Source organism: Monodelphis domestica, chromosome 5 (assembly GCF_027887165.1).
Source record: "Monodelphis domestica isolate mMonDom1 chromosome 5, mMonDom1.pri, whole genome shotgun sequence".
Taxonomy (NCBI): Eukaryota; Metazoa; Chordata; class Mammalia; order Didelphimorphia; family Didelphidae; genus Monodelphis; species Monodelphis domestica.
Window position 1 is genome coordinate 205,037,471 of NC_077231.1, and position 17,681 is coordinate 205,055,151.

Below are 17,681 nucleotides of genomic sequence, written 5' to 3' on the forward strand. Positions count from 1 at the left end.
TGGTTATTTCAAGACATATCTTGGAATTGTTTCTATGACTTCTAACTTGATTACATATTCATTAAAAATAAATGTATGTCACTGAAGGTTTCTTTGGGGTTTTAGGGAGGGAAGTAGGTGTCATAAAGTCACAAACCGTGAACTCCCGCCCTCCTTGAGATGTAATTTCTCAAATCAAGTAGGAAAGACACAATTACAGAATGAAAAGGATGCTCTCACCTCCAGGGGCATTTCAAGATAAGATATAATGGGTGGCACAGCATACCAGCTATCTACTTCACTTCTTAGCCTAATACCAAATATTAGGTTCTTGGTCAGCATTTGTTCTAACCTATTTTCTCCCTTAAATTTTTTCTTTTAAACCAGCAGTTGAGATCTTAACAGGTCTTGCCACAAGGAGAGGGAGAAAGTCTTTGATCGATAATTCTGGTTTCTCAAGGCTTTGCTAGTGAGATCCAAGTTCTGTTAGATCCCACTAAACTGGAAGGAAATCAAGCATGGGCTTAGACACGGACTGTGCCTGCTGTCTGATGACCAATAGAGCTATGACCAGAAGGGCTCCTGTCCAGCACTTTGCCCACTGTCTGATACTAATTTTTTGAAATGAGTTTTAGTAACCCAGAATGACTTTGTTTGAGAACATGAAGAGCCCGGGATCTCTACGGGTTCAGGGTTCTTAGCTTTGGCAATTTAGTGAAATCTTGGAACCCTTCTCAGAATCACGTTTTTAAATGAATAAAATAAATCCATATGGTGACAAAGGAAATACAGTTATTAAAATACTTAAAAGGCAAGTTGGTGGGCTACAGATTAAGGACCTCTGATACAAGGGCAAGGAGCACTCACGTAATTGAAAACAAGGATGCTTGAAGTATTGAAGAGAAGTGGAGAGAGAAGCTAAGAGATAGACAGAAAGATGTCCAGACAGATTGTTTAGAAAGAAGATCTAAAATGGATGGGAGAGAGAGAAAGCCTCTTCTGAGACAGGATAGGACCAGTGACTCCTCATTCAATATGTCAAGGGTTTCCAGATAAGCTCTGCAGACCCACCTGCAACCAATGAAAGTATCCCCGCCCCCCCCCCCCCCCCTTAAGATTTTTCTTTTAAACCAGAGGTTGAAATCTTAACAGGTCGTGCCTTCTGGCTAAGGACCCTGTGAAAGCTGACGTCTGTGGCATTGATATAGCATATCTCTAATATGCACATGCTTATAAAACTTACCTTTTGAAACAGGCTGCCAATATCATCTACAGCATACACAAATAAAACAAAACAACAAAAAAGGGCATTTAAATTGGTAGTTCCCTGACCTTCTCCCCCCACTCTCCCCATGTAATGTGCGCACAGTCTGCAAGAAATTATGGTAATCAGAAACAAGGCTGAAATGATTAGGATGTACACCTTTCAAACATAATCAACAGTCAGCAATTTGAGGGCTGTCCTCAGAATGAACCTGGATAGCGTGTAGCTTCTGGACCCCTGAAAACATCTACTGAAACCCCCTTACCCTCAGACCCATACACATGCCCACTTACGCCCACACTCGCCACTCCAAGTCCCCTGTCACACTGCAGAGAGCTCTGAAAGGTATTGGATGAGCACAGGGGATTATTACAGGGTTCAGGGAAGCCAACTCTGTAATTATGGCTGCAGTGTGATTTCCATTATTCTAACCCCCTGGTTTTCAGCAGCTCAAGAAACTTCCTGCAAAATTCTCTTCAGCATGAAAGCTTTTCACGCCTGGTCTTTTGCCCAAAGGTGATATGGGGCCCCATAACCTCTGGGAAAAGCAGGCCCGAGTTATTACAAGGGAGGGGAAAAGGAGTGGGAAAAGGGGCTGGTGGAGGGGGGGGGCTCTATTGTTTAGGGAAAAATAAATAAATAAACTTGCTACTTTCATTTTTTATTATTTCAAACAACAAACCCAAATTCCGGCTTTCCGTTCCCAACTCAGATGGTCCCTTAGGGGGTTCTGTGCTGACTGGACACATGAACTATGGCTGGGATTTGGCAAACTTATTAAAAAGCACCACCTCTCCAAAGTTTGGTGGCTGAGAAGACCATGCTTCCCTCTCCAGGGTACTGTTGCTCATTTCCCTCATGTGACCAGGGGCTCAGCTCCTTCCCATCAGGTATGTATGACTCCACTCCTATCACCCTGGAAATTAAATGGTGAAACACTGAAAAACTGTAGAACTCTGATAAATATAATGACAAGCTATGAGTACAGAGGCCTGAAGATGAATCACACCCCTCACTTCCTGCTGGAGAAGTGATGGACTTAAAATCCTGAATTAGATGTGCATTTTTGGAAGTGGGTAATGTGGAGATTTGTTTTGCTGAGTATTTATCATGAAGGTTTGGGGTTTTTGTTTAATTGCTCTGTGAGAGAAGGGGAGGGTGCAATGGGAGAGGAAGAATAAATAATTGTAAAAATATTTTTAATTGAAAAGCAATTTTAAACCTTTTTTTTTGTTTGTTTGCATGATAATATGTGTATAACTCAGATTGAATTACTTGCCAGCTCTGGGAGGGGGGAGCGAAGGGAGGAAGGGAGACAGTTTGGATCATATTACTTAAAAAAACTTAGGTGAAAATTTCTTATTACATGGAATTGATAGAAATAAAATATTGCTACAAAAACTTTTTTTTTCCTTCCCTCTCTTTACCCCAACCCAAAAGGAAGTTAAATCTTGAGTTGTCCAGGTGACTGAAAGCAAAGTCACCCACATAAAACTACCAAGATTTTGGGACTAAGAAAATGCCAAGACCCTAATGACTCTCTGTGAATGTCACCATTCACTGCAAAGCTGCCTGACCTTCAGAATAGCTATATGAGCCACAGCTCTTCCCCTAGCTTTTCCAGGAAGGTTTTACTCTCTCCAGAATTCTGGAGATTTTGATCATGGCTTTTCTAATGACCAATCATTCTCGTACCCATGATCACATGCAGTCTTTTGATGAGTAAGATGGTGTTGTTGACCCAGTTCCCTGAGGACAAGGGCTCTGGAAATCTTTTTTCAAAGAAAGAAAAGGCTAGCCACTCTCTCATGTCCAATCACCTTTGAGAGCAACTGGAAGAGTCTTCAATATGGCAGACTGGGATTAGGGTCAATGTGGGACTAACTGATCCAATCCAATCCTAAAAACATTTATTAAGCACCTACTACATGTTAAGCACTGTGCTAAGTACTGGATTTTCTCTGTGCTAAATAACTGGCCTCCAAGGTCAGTGAATCCTTAATAGTAGCCTCATTATTTCTTTATCATTTATTCCTTCCCCCAGAATCCAGCAAAATACTTTCTTTGTACATAGTAGGCATTTCATAAATGTGTCTTAAGTGAACAAATTCTCTGAATAACAGAGACAGTTCCAGTTTACATCGGAGGACAGTCAATTTCGATCTTGCAAGTTAGTTATTGGTAGTAAATGAGGAAGTCTTCCAGCCTATCTGAATCAGTTTGGGCTTGCCCCATATTTCCCCTTGAGTTAAAGCACTTTGCAGATTGTCCTGCTTACCTGGCCAAATATGTCCTAATTGTACATTATATATTATACTTTAAAAAGTATATATAGTTTAGCTCACTTGGTCAACATCTAAAATACAGTTAAGAACCAGAAAAAGTTGTTTAAAAATCTATTAAGAGTTGAAATAAGTGTTTTAAAAGTCCATTTGCTAAAACTCAAGGCATTTCACTTGTAGACAAGTCCACAGGCCCCCATTTAAATTCCATTCATTCTTGCTTTATACAGAATTGGAACAAGCTTGGTTATCTGGTTTCCCAGCCCTGTGGCAGTACACGGTTAAGGACTAGACCGAGGATTTCTTTGTTATAATGAACTCCAGGGTGTGGAACTTCCTCTCTCAATGGAGATCAACAACTAGTCTGTAACTCAAGAATTTTAGAGAGTGGCCTGGGTCACGTGGCTAGGCCAGGGTTACCAGGCCAGCATGTGTCAGATGCCACAGATTCAAAGCAATAAAATAGGGTGCAGGCTGGAGGAGAAGGGTGCCACACAAGGACAACAGAGGGGGACAAAGAAGAATTACAGAAGGCAAACCCATCAAATGGAATCATCCAACTCAGAGTATAATAATCTGGGGACATTTGATATAGGGGCAAACAGCCTCATAACACCTCCATTGCTCCTGATGGCGGTAGCACTGTTGTTCAATATAATATAATAACTGATGTTCATAACAATTAACAATCACACCTAATAGATAAATTATATTTGGTATATTTTGTACAGAAGGTATAGAACTACAGCATAACATTTAGACCTTCTTAGAAAAAATAAAAGACATTTTTGGAGTTGCCTGGGGCAAAAAGAATCTTTAAGGAACACCTCTTTGCTCCATGATTCTGGATAAATGAGGCCCTATTTATGCACACCATCTTTGCCCAGAGTAAGCAAAAGGGACAACTGGCATATATTTTTACCCACCTACATTTTCTTTTGCAGGAACCGACATGAGAGAGAGGCACCTTGACTCTATTCCTCCCCTTCCCTTTTTATAGTTTGTATTGCAGAGAACAGAGAGACTAAAATAAAATGACCTTGACCTGGCTACTCCAGAATGGAATAGTCTGTGGCTCTATATGATATATCATATATTGTCCCTGAGAATTTGTAGAGTGTGTTTCTCCTCTGGAGATCTGTGGTCACAGCCCAGGCCTACAGTAGGGAAAAAGGAAGCAGCATAGAGCATCTGCTTTGTGTCAGGGAGTATTGTTTCACTCTCGCCTGATTTCCCCTCTTTTCTAGCATATCTCACTTCTCCAATTGCCTTACTGTGGCATGGAGGTGACTCTAGGCTTCCAAAGCCTGTGCCAACAGAGCCCTGGCAGGCCCTACCAAGCTGGGAAGGCTTCAAGGACAGTCCTGGTGGCAGAGACTGTTCGTCTGTCATCTAAAAAAACAATTTCCCTGTGTGGGGAGAGGTTCATCGCCAGACAGCACCAGGTCACAGTTTCTTTTGGGTACTGCCACTCACAAAACATGGAGGCCGTGCAATTTCTGCAGGCGTACGGTGTACACACCAGTGAAATGACAGGTTTTTCAAAGAATCACAATTGCAGCCTTTGCAAAACAAGCATTTCTTGAGCTCCGCATGCAGTCAGAATTTTCCTTGGCAGAGACTGCAGTTCAATTTTAAGCCAACAAAAGGGGTGCACATTATATACAGTCATGAAAAGGCTTAGAAGCCAATTTAAGGGGTCCATGTCATACAACACATATAATGTGGTAAAGGCCTACCTCATTCAGTTGCAGAGCTGCTAATAAACCACCACAGAACTACACAGGTTGTATTTGGTAGTGACAAGATTCTGGCAACACTCAGACATCTTCACTGCTATGGCATCACCCACACCCAGAAAGTCTCAATGGGATTACTATAAAAAAGTTGGATATAACGTACCCCTAGGGAAAGCACAAATCCCACAGAGAACTCCCTAGCCTTGATGACTCCTGCTTGCACCACCCCATACCAACCTTACATATCCCTGCACATTTCTCATTCAAGGCCATATCCCAGGGAACAGCTTAGCCTGACTCTCTCCATTAGCAGCTCCAACGTTTCCTACACTTTCCTTGCCATACCCTTATTGGAAGTCTAGGCATTCCCATATGCATTTGCCAACTCATTAGAGTCAGAGACACAGGGGCCCCATCAAACCATTGCACTCGCAGAGCTGCCCCTTTCAGTTAATTTTGACATCTCATTGCCTGTAGCCAAAAGTAGAGAGCGTGCTCTGAGTTCAAGGAAGGGTAAAGTAAGACATCAGTGGCTGTTGTATGTGTGCTGAGTGATGCCCACTTCCAGCTCCAAAGTGATAAATCTAGGATTGCTTTCTCACATCAATCCCTAAGCAGGAAGGGCCAGTTTTGCCTCCAGAAGGTCACCACTGGTCATTATTATATCATTTACTCATTTCCTTAGCTCAGTCCAACCTTTAGGCAATCAAGTATAAAGCATAAAAAGATCAGACCCCTTGGTGTAGCTAGTCTAGTCCTAGGATCCTGAACCTATTTCCTGTTTGGGTCCATGTTTTATTGGGGTTGCCCAGATTCTACTTTCCAAAGGTTTTCCCCAAATCAAGCCTACTACTCTTCTTGGGTAGAAGTCAAGTACTTCTTCTTTGCTTTTCTCAAAACACAAAAACAAAGGATCAACAGAACTTTTTACTATGCAAAAAATTAGGCACACATAAAATAATTCTACTTCCAAGATCCATAACTTCATCAATGGGTTACCCCTTCCCCCCACTGATTTAGATCAAAACCACCTGTCCCAACTTGTCACATTTTAGCAGATGTTCTTTCTGAAATGGGGGGGGGGGGGAGGTAAATCAACACCTGGTGGCCAACCTTTTTCTATTCATATAAAAGAGAAAACAAATAAAATAAAGACAGCAAAATAAGGTATTCAGGGCTTAGCTATGTTAGTGATGATATCAGAGGCCTCTTCTATCTATGTATTTGCCAGCTTTTTTCTTCATCTCTCTTTTTAACCACCTGGTCCCAAGCAACACTCTTTTCTCTCTGAGACTGACAGAGCTCTCCTTTCAATCATTCTTCTTCCTTAACAACATAATAGATTGCCAAGTTTTGCTCCTCCTCTACTACTCCATAAAAGATAAGGAAACAATCAAAACCATTCAGGCACTTTGGGATCAATTTCTTGACTCAGGGGATCTATAAAATTCCATAAGATGCAAACACGATAACTTTAGGACCTTAGGTGTCCCTAGGAAATAAGAAACAGAAGCACAGGCTGAGCAAGGCAATTTCCTGAGGTCTCACTGCAATTCAGTTGTAGAATTAAGAATGATCTAGTCCAAAACCACAGAAATACCCCATTGGCAAAATTCCTACCTTTTTCAGCTTGCCACTCTTGGTGCCCACAAAAGCAAGTGAGTGCTCCTTGTAAACATAGGCAATGACTGAAGTCATCCGATCCCTGTCCTCCGTGAAGATGGGCATGCCACGTACCATCTCTGAAACGCCAAGTGGTGCATTCATATCCAGGCCACAAAAGTTATCATCAATGGTTAAGAGCTGAGGATGGCAAAAGAAAAAAAATAGAGGAAATTAGGATAATAAAAAAAGAGCATAGCATTCCTCCCTTCCTTTCCCAGACTCATTATGTACCTTTCAGCTGCCTAAAGTATCTGTCAATCATTCTTATCCCCATCACCTTCATTATCATGAGTCTTTACCACCACTGTCATCATCATCATCACCATCCTCTGAAGGAACTTAGAGGCATAGAGAGATTTCAGTCTTCACAGGTGGTGGGAATTCATGCCCATATGAAATCATAGCTCTTTCTCTAATATTAAAGTATGTTCTTTAATACAGTTCATATCTTACTCATCCAGGGCAGGAGGATAACATAAAAAGATGATCCTCCTATCATGTATAGGTAGCATACATGATCAGAACATGAGGCTGGGAGTCAGAGTGCATGAAGACTGGAAAATTATATTAGTTAAAAATCCAAATCCAACAGCATGACAGGAAGTACAGAGAACTTTTTGTCCCAGTCTTCTGTTTTCATTCGGTCTTAGCTTATGAGTAAGAGAAGGCTTTTAAATACAGTGGAGTAGAGGACTGCTGTGGGGCACTCAAAGTCCTTCATTTGGGTCTAGCAGAAAACACTCTCGGTTCCCAGGAGTCCAAAGTTTGTATTCCTAGTTCTGTCACTGAAGTGCTGTGATCTTAGGAAAGTTAATTATCCTTTCTATACATCTAATTTCTACTCTTTAAAAGCAAGGAGAAGTATCTAAACTTTCTATTGGTACTTCCATAAAAATTGCTGAGATTATGTGGGTAAAAGTCTTTGAGTTCCTCAGGGAGAGGTGTGAGATAAAATACGAGTTGTCATTTTTCAAAAAACTTTCAAGAGAGCCAAATGAAAAGGCATCTGGAGAACAGCAGGTGGGATCCTGCCAACAGAGCAGTGTGACATTAGACAACTTGATGCTTTCCAAATTCCCAAGCAAAGTTCCTTCTTAACACACACACACACACACACACACACACACACACACACACACACACACACACACACGAGTGGCCAGGCTCCCAGAAGTTTATATGTTGAGTAAACTTAGGCAGGAAGAATTTCCTATCAAACTCCTCTTTGTGACCTACTCCTTACCAATATAACGGAAAGAGAATCTCTTTGCAAAACTTGGAGGATTTTCCCAAGATTCCAAGGAACATATCCAACTTTCCCAAGCACTGTCCAAAAAGTGACATGTTGAAGACTAGGGAATTTTTCAAGAGACACTATGGATCTTTCCTCAAAATTAGGAATTGGAAAAGAAGGAAAATGGGCAATGATGGAAAGAGAAGACAAGTGGTAGGGATAGTGATTGAGTATGCTGTGTCACATAATGGAGAGAGCCCTGGCTGGGGAGCCAGAGGAACCAACTTTGAGTCCCAATTCTGCCATTAAAGCTATGAGACATGGAGCAAGTCAGTTAGCTTCAAGAAGCCTGTTTCCTCATCTGTAAAATGAAGGGGTTGGGCAAAATGAAATGCAGAACTGGTCCCTCACATCTCTAGATCTCATGTAAGAGGAGGAAGTGGCTGTTGAGGTAGGCAGGCCAACACTGACAGAAAGACTAAGTCTCTGGACTGAGAAGTCATTTTCCCCCCTTTCCACAAAGTAGGACCACTGTCTCCACTCCAACAATATTAACTCTAGACTGCTTCATAGAAGGGCTGTCATGTCACGCCTGTGTTCTTCTCTCTTCTGTAACCCATATCAGTGGATTGGAATGATTCTTCACATTGCATATAAGGGAAACTGAGGTACGAGGCAAGGCAACTCTGTGTCTATATCCTGCAATCTACATTCTACAGAATTCCATTATGAGTGAATAAAGGGATTGAGATCCTCACTTTCCCTCAGCTTGGATAATGCAGTACTTGTAAAAAGAGAATAGTACATTGAACCACTTATTGCTTTAAACTCTCAGTTCCTCAAGGTCAGGGCCTCAAGGATTTGTGCATCCTATACTGTACCCAGTTCTGCATTCTACAGGCATCCTGTAAAACACTCATTGCATCAAAGGAAAGCCATCTGTCAAAGCTCAGGGCTGGCAGCTCAGAACTGTACAGGACGCCTTTCCCCAGTTTCCTGAGCATCTCTTTTTACATAAGATCCTCTGGAACTCACTGGGCTTATGTAGGCTTCTGTTTTTCTGAACTGTGCAATAGAGATAATAGCCCTATATTTGCTACTCAGGTGTGGGGAAGGAATGAACGGAGTATGATAGATAAGTTCTTATACCTGGATTGATGTAGACAGAGAAAGACAAATGTTCAATGTGGAGGAATTTCTTAACAATAGATTGGAAGCAGATAAGTAGTGCAGGGAATAGAGTGGCAGACCTGGAGTCAGAAAGACTCAACTTCTTGAGTTCAAAACTGACCTCAGACACCAGCTATATGACCCTAGGAAAGTCACTTAACCTTGTTGGCCTCAGTTTTCTCATTTGTAAAATGATCTGGAGAAGGAAATGGCAAACCACACCAGTATTTTTTGTCAAAAAAAAAAAACCCAATGGGGTCTGAAATGTGGGACACAACTAAAAATTAATTGAATAGTAGCATTCCTGAATAGAACAAGGGGATAAGATTCCCCAGGAGTTTGTACAATTCTTCTCAAGAGGAATCCTTATAGAGAGTTATAAGAGGGACCAGAGAGACAGCTAGCATGAGGTAAGAAAGAGGTAGAGAGCTAGATTTGAAGCTGGGAGACCTAGGTTCAAATGCCATCTCTGATAATTGCTTGCTATGTGACCAAAGGCTGAGCCTCAGTTTCCTTATCTGTAAAATGATGGTAATAATACCTATATCATTTCTCTTAAAAGTTTGTTATAAGTCAGTGCTTTTCCAACCTTTGAGTGCTATATGAATGTATTATTGATATTATAAAGCTAAGAAATCATAATTTGATATTGCCTTACTTTTCTTTTAGGAAGAGACATCATACTTAGAGAAAAAAAAGCTGTTCTCAGGTCAAAAGCGATCTGAGTTCAAATCCCACTTCTCAAAAATACAGACTGTGTGACCCTGGGCAAGTCACTTACCCTTATTTACCCCCCCCCCCCAGTAACTCTTTAAGCCTTTACATTTCAGAATACATATCTTTCTGTCTTTTCCTCACTTGAGGGTGCCTTCCACCAATAAAATCACAGATGAAGTTCAAACAAAACAATCTTTCTGTAGTTTCCTTACTTGAGAAATGGGTTAGTTGAAATAATTAGAACCTTTCATTTGAAATAGAATTTTAGAGGAATTTTTTGGTGGTAGAAATTTTCTAAAATGAAATCATTATTCTAATGTTGAGGAGTAAACAATAAAAGACAAATTTTTGGAAAAGGCCCTCGAAGCTTAAAAAGCATTGTAATAGGCATCATTTAATGTTCCTTCCAGCCCTAATAATCTGATGCTCTGATCTACCCAAGTTCAATCAGAACCTGCATTATATATAGTTTTATCTTTATTCACCTCAACCTCAACCCTCCCTCCAATAAATTTTAAATTCCTTTACCCCAGGAAATGTTCCATTTTTATCTTGGTATCTTCAGCTACGAGTATATAATATAGTGAGGGCTTTACAAACACTGGTGAAATTGTGGGAGAATAAAATCAATAGACCCACGTCCTAGGGTCCCCAGGGTCCCTGCCTTCCATCAGTCTGCCCTGTGTCCTGCTGTTGTTTGGTCAGTGCTGGCCTGGCTTCACAGGATTTTTTCTAATATCTGGAATACATGGAGGCATGCCACGCTTGATGCCTAATGCATTTCCAGGACTGATAACAGAAGCCCCTTTGCCCTGGAGGTCACCTTTAGGCAATTTCCTCACTGTCAATCACTGTCTAATAGGGCATCTAGAAGCATACAGTTCATCATAGAGATGGATAGAGAAAACTTCTTGCAAGATGTGGATATCTTCCATTGACAAAAGATAGGCAGGGATGCTTTGCATAATTCTGAAAGCAGTTCACTGAAAGAGAAGAAAGGAGGAAGGAAGGAAGGAAAGAAGGAAGGAAGGAAGGAAGGAAAGAAGGAAGGAAGGAAGGAAAGAAGGAAGGAAGGAAGGAAGGAAAGAAGGAAGGAAGGAAGGAAAGAAGGAAGGAAGGAAGACGGAAAAGGGAGGAGGAAGGAAGGAAAGGGAAAGAGGGAAAGAGAAAATGAAATGGAGAGGGGGAGAGAGAGAAAGAGAAAGACAGAGAGACAGACAGAGAGACAGAGACAGAGACAGAGAGAGAAGGGTGTGGGGAGGGAAAGAGAGGGAGAGGAATAAGTAGACAGAGCTGAGAAAGATGAGCATACCAGGCATGAGGGACAGCCTAAGAAAATGCCTGAAGCCTTACCAGATACATGATTAAGAATAAGCTATTTAACTTGTTTGAGCCTCAGTTTCTTCATTCATAAAATATAAGATAATAATAATTCCTATTTCTTCATGGAATTTAAGGTGTGGAAAAGAATGATTTGAGAATGGAAAACACACTAGGCCTGGAGTCAAGAATACCTAACTTTGAAATCCACCACCGGTATTAGCTGTGTGACCACAGGTAAGACATACCTCAGTTTCTTTGTCTTTCATATAAAGAGGACATACAAAATGACCTCTAAAATACATTCTACCTCTAAATCAAAGATCCTATGATCCTGCCCTAAGCCTCAGTTTCCTTATCTATAAAAAGAAGAATAATTTTTTAAGGTTCTTGCTTCTTTTTTGTAGAGGATTATTTTGTGATTTGAAAATTTTTATTTAATTAATTAATTTAGAATAGTTGTCCATGGTTATATGATTCATGTTCTTTCCCTCCCCTCCTCCCACCCCCCTTCCCATAGCCAACGAGCAATTCCACTGGGCAATACTTGTCTCTTAGAGTCAAAGTGAGGCTTAAATGAGATGATATATGGAAAAGTACTAGGAAAACCTTTGAATACAATGTACCATCCTTTTTTTCCTCAATGAGCTTGCCTCACAAAAACCATGTGAGGAAGGTAACACTAGAATCATGGTCTACTTTGTAGACTTAGACTCAGAAAACTTATGTAATCTGTACTTGGAAAAGTGAAAAATGTTTTTAATAATCCCAAATCCCTGGAGCAAAGACTCATCTCTTTAAATATGAATGTTCTCCCAGTCATGATGTTGATTACAAATCTTGTGATATCACAATCTCTGAGCAATTGAAGTTATAGAACCCCCCACAGGACAATGGACAGATGTATGGCAGACACATCTGAACTATAATGTTTTCAGGGATGATCTATATACAAAAATTAGTTTAAGGATTATCACTGAAGAAATGTACCTTCAGAAAAGAGTGACAATAGGTAGATGACCAGAGTGTTCTTTTGGTACCCCAAAACATCAATGTTTAATGAATATGTGTTCATTGATTTTTTAAAGACTTACAGAACAGAGGTTCTTAACTTTTTTGTGTCATGGACCCCCTTTGGCAGGCTAGTGAAACCAGTGGACCCCTTCTCAGAATCATGTTTTTAAATGCATAAAATAAAATCTATAAGATTACAAAAGAGGGCAGTTATATTGAAATCTTTTATTGAAATATTGAATATTTTATTGATTTTTTTAAAATCCAGAGATGCAAGGTTAAAACCCCCTGACCTAGAAGAAAGGTTTCAGCAGATTAGGCAGCTCCAGAATGGAGAACAAGATTCCCATAGAATGAGAGAGCCCTCATATCATGGAGGGAGGGCCCACCCTCACAAGATCCCAGAACAAGTATGGAACTTCTACTTTAAGAATAATATACTTAGCTAGATGACTCAGTGAATAGAAAGCCAGGTCTGGAAATGGGACATCCTGGACACAAAGGTGACCTCAGACACTTCCAGCTCTATGCCCCTGAACCAGTCACTTGATTCCTAACCCTTACCTCTTTTCTGCCTTGGAATCAATATTTAGTATTCATTCTAAGACAAAAGGTAAAGATTAAAAAGTAAAGAAGTATTCACTAACTTATTCATCCTATATCATATCTTTCTATTACATTCCATTGAATTGGGAGCTGTGACAATTTCTAAAACCTAGATTTATTACTAATAAAACTTGGGAAGTCCATATGTGATTCCCACCCACCTATTTAGGAGACATTGAATTCTTTTGCCTTTTGTTTTTCAGTCATGTCTCACCGTGACCCCATTTGGGAGTTTTCTTGGCAAAGATACTGGAGTGGTTTGCCATTTCCTTCTCTGGCTCATTTTACATATGGGGAAACTGAGTCAAACAGTGTTAAGTGATTTGCCCAGGGTCACAAAGCTAGTAAGTGTCTGACACCAGATCTGAACTCGGGAAGATGGATCTGTATAACCATGGACTCATTGCTTATCCTCCTGGGTCTTTGTGGCCCTTGGGATTCCTACCAGCTCTAGACAGAGCCACGATCCTATAAGTCTATGAGTTAGGAAACAAGGAATGGACTAGATGACCTTCAAAATCCCCTTTTGCCAGAATGTCTGTAGAACAATATGAACAAGAGATCACCCTGGTAGCTAGCGCCCGGGCCATCAAGCAGGTCATATTCTGTTTTGTCCCAGAGGGTCTCCCACCAGAGAATCTTTCTACCAGAGCCTCACAAAGCAAAATCGGCTGCAGTTCAGGGAAGCCAGAACTGACACTCCGAATTACAATCTAATAGCTTACCTCGCTTCATTCCTGCCTCAGCAGCAAAGGTTACTGTGCAATTACGTGTCGCTACATACAAATGACAGAGTCGTTACGGTTACTTTACCAATTACAGGGAAATTGCTCCCACTCTGCCGAGAGACTCACACTCCAAAAATCTCCACCATCGCAGAGGGATTGTAAAGGAAGACAATGCTACTCCCCAGTGGTCGTCCCTTAGGGTTCTAGACTAGAACTAAGAAATGGTTCAAGGACCAATGTCAGGATTCTGAGGGGAGGGCAGCTGTGACCTGGTGTCATTTGCCCTAGGCACTCTCCACAGGAGAGAGGACAGAGAGAGCCCAGTTGGAGCATCTACCATATGTGAGAACAAGGCTGGGGAGGAGTCCAGGAAGCTCTAAGCTAGAGTGTTTTGACCTCAGGTTCACAGTCTTCCAAGTAGTCTTGGGAGAGATTTCAGGACTCTGATTTGAATGGGGAAAAATGACATCCTTATTTTCACTGACTTTTAACTGAAATTTAGCATTTCCTCCTATTATTGAAAAACATTATTTTGAGAAAGTTTCATAGGTTTCACCAGACTTCTCAAGTGGTCCAGGACACAAATGAGGTTAAGATTCCCTATGCTAGGTGACATCTTAAAGGAGCTAATGAGCATCCCTCCACCCACAATTTGTCCTGAATCTCAAAAGGTGGGGAGGTCCTCTCCTTTGTTCAATCTTCTCCCTCTCTACCTCCAGCTGGCTCATTTCCCTGGTCTACCAATTGCTCCTGGTTTCACATCCCCACCCCCAAACCAGGCAGTTTATGCTTGGGTCCCAGTGCTTATAGCAGCCTTGCTTATTGATCTCAGAAGCCCAATTATGAAATTGCAGATTTGGAATGGACCTCAGAAGTCAACTAGTCCAATCCGTGCCTAAATGGGTCTTTGTAAGGCCACTTATCTGAGCTGGTTCATGACCAGAGTTAATGAGGCCAAGGTCATGGGCTACATCCATGGAGGTCTAGTTCCCTTTCCTCCAGAGAAATACCCAGGTGTACTCAATAGCTATAGGCAATATTCCTAACTCCAAGCTGTCTTGCAACTGTATGCTGCTATGATGAGACAAAAGGGGAACTGGATATGACAAAGCAGGGATCGTAAGACCATAGTCATAGAGCTGGAAGGGACCTTAGACCCAAATTTTATAGATGAGGAAACTGGTGCCCAGAAAATTAGGTGGCACCATAGATAGAATCTAGAATCAGGAAGATCCATCTTCATGAGTTCAAATTCAGAATCTGATACTTACTGGCTGTGTAACCCTGGGTAAGTCCCTTTACCATGGTCTGCCCTCAGTTTCCTCATCTGTAAAGTGGGAATAATAATAGCACTTACTTCCTAGGGTGGTTATGAGGATCAGATGAGATGATATTTCTAAAACATTTTGCACATAGTAAGCACAATATAAATGTTAGTTATTAGTATTCATATCATCCTCATTACTGGGTAAGTAATATTATTTTCTCACCCAAAGGGTAGCATATAAAAGGTTAAGCCTGATCTTTGAGGGGATTTATGGCTGCCTGGGTTATTCCTAGCATCCCAGTATAATGAAGAGACAAGTCCTCTGAGTAAACTTCACTCATCTTGCCCTCTCCCATAATGGGATTAATAATGCTCAGTTTTGTCCTGAGGACTTGGAAACTGAAAGCACTCCATCCACATAAAAACCAGAGCACCTTTCCTGAGAGCCTGGGAGTAATTGTCTCCTTTCCATTTGATGGGAGGAAAGGGAATTGAGACTTGTCCAAGCTCAGCTGGGACAGGAGTCCTAGTTCCTGGCCCCTAGGCCAGGCAATAAAAGGCTGGGCTAGAGAGGACTATGGAAGATAAACAGCCTGATGCTCTCCATCAGGGAAGTTAACAGAAGCCTGGTGTTACTCTGGGTGGAGATCCATCTTGCTAGTTTCAGATGGCCATGGCCCATGGACAGGATGGACCCTTCATTCCCTGAGGCTATAGAGGGAGAACATGACAGACAAGCTAAGATAAGGCCTTTGTGTACTCTAAGGAACCAAGCCACAGTGGAGTAAAGGGCAAGCTTTGGGATCTGAAAAACCTAGGTTCCACTCCTGCCTTTTACATACACTGCTTATATTAGTAGGCAAGAACTTATGTTTCCAAGACACCTTTTTAAGGGTAGAGTTTTGTTTTGTTTTGTTAACTCTTACTTCTTGCTGTCTTAGTAACAACAAGACAGACTTGATGATCTCCTCTTTCTTAGCCTGTAGACACTCTTCCAGGCACTTTCTTGCTTCCTTAGTCTTCTCAACTTCAAGCCTGGATCTCCATCCACTGTGCCACCCAGCTGCACTCAAGATAGTAGTTTTAACCTGGAGTCTATGAACTCCCAAGGGATTTATGGATAAATTTTTAGGGAACCTGTGAACTTGGACTAGGGCATAGGGGAAAATTTTTTCCAATATGTTTGGTTTCTTTTGTAATCTTGCATGTTTTATTTTATGTATTTAAAAATATAATTCTGAAAAGGAGGTCTGCCAAGAGGGTCCACAACACACACAAAAAGGTGAAGAATAGACTCCCTCCTTTAAGATTTTGCTGTGTTACAAAGGCGTAACCCATCAGTATCCCTCACTTAATACTTAATATTTAAATATTTAATTTAATATTTAAACACTTAAGTATTTTCTTACCAAGAATTCCCTAATACTGGTAGGTAATCACAGATCTGTACCAAAAAACTAAAAAGACAGAGTAGAAAATTGTGGCCCCTGTGTCTTAGGGGCCACAGAGTTAGTTATTAAAGTCTGGACTAAAACCCCACACTTATTAGATCATTGCTTTATAGTAGGAGGAAGGTACCTCCAAATCATCTACTCCGATGCCCTCAAAGGAGAAAACTGGTCTATGGAAGTTATGACTTGCCTAAGGGCAAATACCAAAATCTTTGTAACGTCACAGCTTAAAAAAAAAAAAGTAGAAGAAGAAGAAGAAGCACAGCATCTGAGCTCAGGCAAGGGTTTGACCCAAGGGAGGGATGCTAAGGTTTGCTCTTTCAGGAGACTTAGAATCAAGATAAGGAACACTCAGAGAAGTGAACACTCCTTCATGAAGCATCCTGCCATTAACAGTAGAAGCATAGGTTTGGAATTTGAAAGAACCCAAGAGGTAATAAGATCCAATCCTTTCATTTTACAGATGAGAAAACTGAGCTTCAGAAGCCCTGATTTGCCCAGGGCCAGACAATAGGAAGTAACAGTGGACACTCTACAGATGTCTTGGCCTCAGAAAGGCAGAAGTTAAATGGGATAGCCCCCCAAAATGTCAGGCTAATAATGCTCAGTGCCCAAGGACTTACACCCCTGAGATGACTTAACTAGGGAGAATAGAGCCAGGAGAACATGGAGATGAATTGGAAAGGAATATGGGAAGAGAATGAAGTTCCTAAAATTCCTGAGGGCTGCGGGCTGAGGGAAGGGGCAAGTCTTCTGTACCTTCCCCCTCTGCAGCCTCAAATTCTCCATCATGATTATTTCACAGGCACTCATACACACACTCAACCCAGTAAACCCACCTGGTAAGTGGCTAATCACTGAAGTGCGCATGTGGGGATTTCTTTTTAAAAGGGAGATATTGATCAGATAAGCTGTAACCTTTCTTGTCTAAGTGCAGATTCCAATTGTGAAGCTCTCTGTGGTGGGGAATGATAATGATCTCCCATTTATGGGAAATCATATCTCCTGTGCATCCACTGACCCCAGCAGATTCCATAAATATACCTGGTAGTCGAGGCAGCTGCCCAAAATGCACCCGCCTCGTGGGAGGCTACCAACAGAGCTACCACAGAGCAGTTGCCAAGCACCGGTCCTCATAGGGATAGCAGGAAACGTTGGGCCCCTTTGAAAGCAAAAGGGTCTTCTAGGTACAGACGAGCGTTTATCAGAAGCGATGGCACTTATGAAGTGCTTTGCAAACCTGAA

General features: G+C 41.4%; 1 protein-coding gene across 3 annotated transcripts in view; it reads right to left on the minus strand.

Annotated features, from left to right (window-relative positions):
* The window catches only part of PLXNA4 (plexin A4), a 690,148-nt gene that overhangs the window by 566,996 nt on the left and 105,471 nt on the right, over positions 1 to 17,681 (minus strand). For all 3 annotated transcript variants that reach the window (XM_056799707.1, XM_056799709.1, XM_056799708.1), the window contains one exon: positions 6,885 to 7,067. In XM_056799707.1, coding sequence (XP_056655685.1) covers positions 6,885 to 7,067 — 183 coding nt within the window. The remainder of the gene's footprint in view (positions 1 to 6,884; positions 7,068 to 17,681) is intronic.